The sequence below is a fragment of the Leuciscus leuciscus genome (assembly GCF_965113295.1).
Source record: "Leuciscus leuciscus genome assembly, chromosome: 9".
Lineage (NCBI taxonomy): Eukaryota > Metazoa > Chordata > Actinopteri > Cypriniformes > Leuciscidae > Leuciscus > Leuciscus leuciscus.
Window position 1 is genome coordinate 35,367,022 of NC_138733.1, and position 7,244 is coordinate 35,374,265.

The 7,244-nt window shown below is 39.2% G+C and overlaps 1 protein-coding gene across 1 annotated transcript; it reads left to right on the forward strand.

The window, feature by feature from the left end:
• Nucleotides 1-358: 358 nt before the first annotated feature.
• Nucleotides 359-5,411, forward strand: LOC309506765 (olfactory receptor 51L1-like; the record flags this gene model as incomplete). Its single annotated transcript, XM_082180725.1, has 3 exons — nt 359-417; nt 653-1,135; nt 5,048-5,411. 3 exons carry the CDS (start codon nt 359-361, stop codon nt 5,409-5,411), a joined length of 906 nt encoding a protein of 301 aa, XP_082036851.1.
• Nucleotides 5,412-7,244: the final 1,833 nt, after the last annotated feature.

A 7,244-nucleotide genomic window follows, 5' to 3' on the forward strand; every position in this document is an offset into this window, starting at 1 on the left:
TTTAAATTATGTAATGTGTGTTTTAAGGTATAGAAAAATTTGCCGATGTTAAAATACATTTCAAAGTTGTTTATTGATATCTCACAAATCTATTTTTAAACCAAATTAACCTGAAGATTATATGTATACACAATTATTTAAAGTAAATATTAATCTAATGTCAATTTATAAATATATTATTGTTCATTGATAATTCATTTGTGTTCATAATTCATTAAATAATAAATTATGTTAACAAATTTAACTTTATTGTTTTCAAGTTAATAATGCAAACTGCTGATTTTTTATTTATTTTTTAATCATAGAACATTTTGTACTTTCTTCTTCAGGTCAATGAAGTAACTCTGCCTGATGCAAAATGGAAAATGGGACATATTTTTACTTCATGTTATTTGAAAATCTCGGGTACATAGAGATGTACCCGAGATGTACAGTGGTTCCTTGCCACTGTTGCCTTTGGCTTGCTCAGTTGGGGATATTTTGGGGATATTTAATTTAATTTTATCAATCAATAAATTCCTCTTGAAACAAACTTTGTTGTATTATTTTAATTTAATACTGTGAAGCTGCTTTGATACAATCTGTATTGTGAAAAGCGCTATACAAATAAACTTGACTTGACTTGACTTGACATAAAATATGTTTTCTTCAGTTTAGGATTTATTCTGTACTGTGCTATCATATTATTTAATGTCCTTATTATGCTTGTAATATTTCTGGAAAGGACTTTACACCAGCCCATGTACATTCTGATTTCATGTTTGTCTTTCAACTCTGTGTTTGGAACAGCTGGCTTTTTCCCAAGAGCACTGACAGACTTGCTCTCTGATACACACTCAATCTCCCGTGAAGCATGTGTCTTACAGACTGTTGTAATTTTCACGTATGCCGCAAATGAATATACAATATTAATGTTAATGGCAATTGACAGATTTGCTGCAATCAGTAAACCTTTACAATACCACAACATAATTACACCAAGGTTTTTAATTGTTTCAGTAGGTATAAACGTGGCTTATCCAATTATATTACTTAGTATTGGTAGTCTTTTAAGTACAAAACTGAGAATGTGTGGTAACAAATTGTTTAAAGTGTACTGCCACAACTATGAAGTAGTCAAGCTTTCTTGTGTTACGTCCCAAGGGACGCATGTGTTTTATTTGCTGTTGTAGTGTTTGTCTCTATTCTTTGTTGCTCCTCCCACTATCCACTTCACAGGTTTGGGAGTGCCACCTGATTTGTGTTCCAGCTCGTTAAGGTGTGAGTGGAGCAGTATATAAGAACCCAGAGAGTTCCAACCCAAGAGCGAGACTGAGGCTTTTCTCTGAGAGACTGTCATCTTCCGGTCCCAGCACTTGTTGGTTTTATTGTGTGTGGTATCAGTATAGTGGATAAGTGAATGTTAAAAGAAGGTATGCTGTGTGCTAACTTCTATGTGTCTTGGTGGTAACCTTGTGTTTGTGGGTAACATCTAACTGGAGTTTTCTATACTGATTGGCTGTTTATTGGGATAATTTGTAGGGAGGTGGAGGTTGTTTTCTTTTTTGGGAAATAGTTTTTTCCTGTTTTGTATAGAGAGGAAGTAAGGGAAGTGTTTGTCTTTTGGTTTAATTTTTGTTTGAAGTTAGGTAATTTATTTCTGAAAACCTTTAGTAAGAATTCTTTTTGTTTGTTTTTTTGACCTTCTCCCATCCTGAGGTTCTACCTGTTATTTCCCATTTATTATGCACGAATAAAACTTGTGAAATCTCTTTACTTCATAAACTGGTGTCGTTGTAATTTGTGCTAGTCCTGGGACCTGGCGACGGGAGTTCTCTCACTCTCTCTCCCCGCAACTTTTGTTACCTTCCTTTCTTGCCCCTAGACCTAAATCGGATCGTAACAAGTGGGGGCTCGTCCATTTGTTTTTCAAATTTGTTGCGGTGAGTACAATTTCTCTTTTCTCTCTAAAAGTCAGTTTTTCGCTGTCTTCACTTTTTGGGCAGGAGAAGTCTCTGAGGTGATCGAAATGGAGTTTGATTTATTAGCATTTACTCTTTCTCCCACTACAGAGGTCTTCAATAAGTGTAGAAAAAAGGATCTACTTTTGATTGCAATTTTTTTTTAATATGGATGTACCAAAAGAAGCGACAAAACAATTAATTAAGGATTCATTGTTTGAGCAGCTTGTGCGTGATGCCATCTTACCAGACACTGATGTTAAGGGTAGTCCTGTAGTTGCGGCTGAGGAAATTCCTCCTGGTAGAGATGTTATTGAAAGTGCCAATTTTGATCCAGTGCAGGCCATTCGTTTAAAAGAGTTAGAACTCAAAGTTAAACAACAGGAGAGTGAGAATTTGCGCTTGAAACTCAAAGTTGTTGAGGTAGAAGCTGACCGTGATATTACTCTGCGGCGTCTAGATCTGCAAGCTATGGAAATTAAAGCTGTTCCGCGCTCTAGGTCTTCCTCCGGTTCTTCCTCCGCATCCATTCCTGTTATACCTGTTACCTCGAATGAAGAGCAAAACAGTCAGGAATTTGATGTCTGTAAATACATTAAGCTTGTGCCTCCCTTTCGTGAGTCTGAGGTTGATGCGTACTTTGTTGCTTTTGAGCGTATTGCGGGTAAGCTTAGGTGGCCGACCGATATGTGGGCCTTGCTCCTACAGTGCAGTTTGACCGGTAAGGCTCAAGAGATTTGTGCGTCGTTACCGATTGAACAGAGTCTCGATTATGACATGGTCAAAGTTGCTGTTCTCAGAGCATATGAATTGGTGCCTGAGGCATATCGCCAAAAGTTTCGTGCGCATGTGAAAACAGCGATACAGACTCATGTAGAATTTGCAAGAGAGAACAGAGCATTCTTTGAAAAGTGGTGTTTCTCCAGCAAGACCACTACCTTAGACCAGTTGCAGGAGTTGCTCTTGCTGGAGGATTTTAAGGGTTGTCTTCCCGAAAGTGTTGTTGTTCATTTAAATGAACAAAAAGTAACTTCGCTATTGGATGCTGCTGTGTTAGCAGATGAGTTTATCCTGACACACCGAAAGGTTTTTCCGTCTCTTCGGTCGTCGAACCCTCAATTTTTCCATCCAAACACTGTGACACGAGATTCGACGCGTGTATTCTCAGATGCATCAGGAGACACTGTTTCAGACAACAGGTCTGCCCCTGGTGGAAGAGGCCGACGTGTCTGTTTTTACTGCCTTGAATCAGATCACCTAATTGCAGATTGCCAGGCTTGGAAAAAGAATGTAGATAGTAACTCTAAGAATGTTGCTCTTGTACAAACGATGCCTGCGACTAAAAAGTCCATGCAACCTTTCATTCAGACTGGCACGGTTTCCTTGTCTGACACTGAGTATCAACCTGTTGTGATCTTGCGAGATACTGGTTCAGAACAGTCCTTAATCCTGAAAGGGTTACTTCCCTTTTCGCAGAATTCCTACACCGGTTCTGACGTACAAATACGTGGTATTGAGATGGGGTGTGATTGTGTTCCTCTCCATCAGGTACACTTAAAGACAGACCTTGTGACTGGGAAAGTTAACCTTGCAGTGTGTTCCCAATTACCGTTTAAAGGAGTAGGTCTCATACTGGGGAATGATCTAGCAGGTGACCAGGTTTTCCCCAGACCTATTGTGGTTAATGACTGTAATTCTGGTGACACCTTGTCTGCAATGTTGGAGTGTGCAGTGGCGCACCTGCCAGTGATGGAATTCAGAAACGTTGCTGACCTTATTGACTCACTGTGGCAAGCCCCCTCTGAACCTCCCAGTGGTCAGAAGAGGATTAATCCTGAAATTAGTGAAGGAACTGTGTATGGAGAAACTCAAACTATAGGTTGGTAAAGGTGTTAAGTGGAGTTTAGAGAATAGATTCTTGCCTTGCTCTGTGTTCTGATGTGGTGTCAAACTGAGCAGATGTCGGAACTACTTTTGTGATAAGTTCCAATTTGAAAGTGTAAGCCTATTTTGACTTGTCTAATTGTTGTGACATCCATGTTTTCTTACCCACTGTGTACAGTTTAAGTGCAGAAGTTTGTAAATGAACCTGCTGGTCACTTACAAGTCAAGACATACAGGTGTGTAATGGAGTGCTTTTGGCCAATCTCCAAATTTTTGACAGTATTTGATCGAACTTGTGAGAGTACTTGTACACCTGCTTCAAAGTTTTTATTTGAGTTGAAGTAGTGTGGTTCTAAGTCCTAATTCTTGCACTATTAAGGAAAATGCACTGTTATATTTTGTACCTGTGGATTTTTTTGTTTTCATTTTTGTGAAATGTCAAAACTTATTGGTGGGGGTGTTACGTCCCAAGGGACGCATGTGTTTTATTTGCTGTTGTAGTGTTTGTCTCTATTCTTTGTTGCTCCTCCCACTATCCACTTCACAGGTTTGGGAGTGCCACCTGATTTGTGTTCCAGCTCGTTAAGGTGTGAGTGGAGCAGTATATAAGAACCCAGAGAGTTCCAACCCAAGAGCGAGACTGAGGCTTTTCTCTGAGAGACTGTCATCTTCCGGTCCCAGCACTTGTTGGTTTTATTGTGTGTGGTATCAGTATAGTGGATAAGGGAATGTTAAAAGAAGGTATGCTGTGTGATAACTTCTATGTGTCTTGGTGGTAACCTTGTGTTTGTGGGTAACATCTAACTGGAGTTTTCTATACTGATTGGCAGTTTATTGGGATAATTTGTAGGGAGGTGGAGGTTGTTTTCTTTTTTGGGAAATAGTTTTTTCCTGTTTTGTATAGAGAGGAAGTAAGGGAAGTGTTTGTCTTTTGGTTTAATTTTTGTTTGAAGTTAGGTAATTTATTTCTGAAAACCTTTAGTAAGAATTATTTTTGTTTGTTTTTTTGACCTTCTCCCCTCCTGAGGTTCTACCTGTTATTTCCCATTTATTATGCACGAATAAAACTTGTGAAATCTCTTTACTTCATAAACTGGTGTCGTTGTAATTTGTGCTAGTCCTGGGACCTGGAGACGGGAGTTCTCTCACTCTCTCTCCCCGCAACTTTTGTTACCTTCCTTTCTTGCCCCTAGACCTAAATCGGATCGTAACACTTGCGAAAGCACAATAATTAATAATGTTTTGGGCTTGTTTGTATTAATCACAACTACTGTCATCCCTTTAAGTTTAATATTATATTCTTATGTAAAAATTATTATTGTTTGTCAAAGAAGCTCATCACAGTTCAAGGGCAAAGCTTATCAAACTTGTATTCCACACATAGTGGTCCTTTTGAATTTCTCAATTGCTATTATTTCTGATGTCACTTTGAGTCGAGTTGTGACCTTAGAACTTCCTATATGGCTGTCAGTTTTTCTTTCACTGGAGTTCCTTATTATACCACCCATCCTGAACCCCCTTGTTTATGCTTTAAACCTGCCTGATATACGCAAAAAAATTATTTGTCTTATAAAGCCCTCCAGGTAGATGTTTTTTTTCTTCTTTTTTTTTTTTTTTTTGTGTAATAAATGTTACACAGAATAATATACAGACTACTATATATATATATATATATATATATATTTTTTTATGTTTTTTTTTATGTATTTTTTTAATTGTAACCAAATTAAAAGTTTCACACTGTAAAGTTATGCCTTCCATGCTACATTTTAATGATTGTTGGACCAAATGGACCATATTTGGGGTATGACTTGTCCACAAGCCACATTTTGCCTGCTTTTAGTCTAACCAGTATTCATGACATTGGCCTTTATTGTCGAAGACTACAGCAATACAGCATAGTTTACACTGTTTTAACATGTAGCCCCAGTGGTTCTCAACTCCAGTCCTCGGGACCCACTGCTCTGCACATTTTGTATGTCTCCCTTATTTAACACACCTGAACCAGATCATCAGCTCGTCAGGAGAGACTCCATGAACTGATTTGAGTGTGTCAGATAAGAGACATACAAAATGTGCAGAGCACCGGGTCCCGAGGACTGGAGTTGAGAACCACTTGCCTATACAATATTGCCTACATTTAAACTCATTTAACAAACATTTTAGAAGTAAAAATTAAACATTTAAACATTCAGGTAGCCTAATTCAAGTGTAATCAACCAGTCAGTTATCCAATTTCCACCCCAGATAGCAACATTGTTTCAGCCCAGATCCGGCCCACATCTGGCACTTGTGGAATGCGGATCTGGCCCACATGCAGCGTGGAATGATGGCACTTGGGCGGACCGCTCCTGTTTGCCAGATCTGGGCCACAAGCAGGCCATAGCAATGCCACATGTCAGCCAAGAGCAAAGAAATAAACCAGAACTGGACATTATCTGAGCCGCAAAACCTGTGTATATTAAATATGGAGTCATTTCAGCCTTAATTAGCCTTTTAACAAGCAGAATCACTGAAGGAAAGAAGAGAACAAAAAAAAAAGAGATGAGCAGAAACACAAGAACTACAACTGACTTCAGCCACAGTCTTAGATGAAATCAACTGAAGAGAAAAGAAGACATTAAATCTGTGAAGATCTCAGCAGAGGAGGATTAAACAACTCCACAAACAGCATTACCAGCTTCACTTATTACTAACCAGACTGACTTTATTTCTGTCAGACGTCTACAGAAGTTTTTATTGAGAATTAACAGAGGTTTAACTCTGTGTTTCATTTGAAGTCACCATAACAGTGATTAGTGTTTCCATTAGTTGTGCTCTTAACTCTTATTATATTTTTCGTCTTTTTTTGGCCGCTGTGACAGTGTGTTTGTTAAACATATTTGCAGCAGTAAAGAAAGCTAAAGTGAAATGAGATCAGGTGATGATGGTTACCTGTTTGGCACTGTCGCCAAACCTTCAGCCTGTGGTCGGACCCTTCATTTTTACAGGCTGGTGTTCCCATAGAACAAGTGTTCAGTTCTGTTGGTAGGGATTCCATTTCTGTCGGATCCCTCCGACGAACATTGGAGTGACCGACATGAAAGCGAATGTCTCGGTTACGTATGGTAACCCACATCCTCTGAAATAGGGAACGGAGACATTCGTCCCGTCGTCATGTTGTTGTACCATCGCTACAGACGGCCGGGTCCCTGGCTCGGCTCCTCAGCGAAAACCAAGTTGCACCTTCTGCTCATTATGTACCCGCACTGTGTGATAGAAGCAGCTGGCGCAATTATCGCATGCCAATGTGCATTGGCTCGTTTAGTTTCTCTAGAAGTAGATTGGTCTCTCAGCGAAGATCCCATTTCTGTCGGATCCCTTCCTCTTTCAGGGAACGTGGGTTACCATACGTAACCGAAACGTTTCATTTTCTTGCTG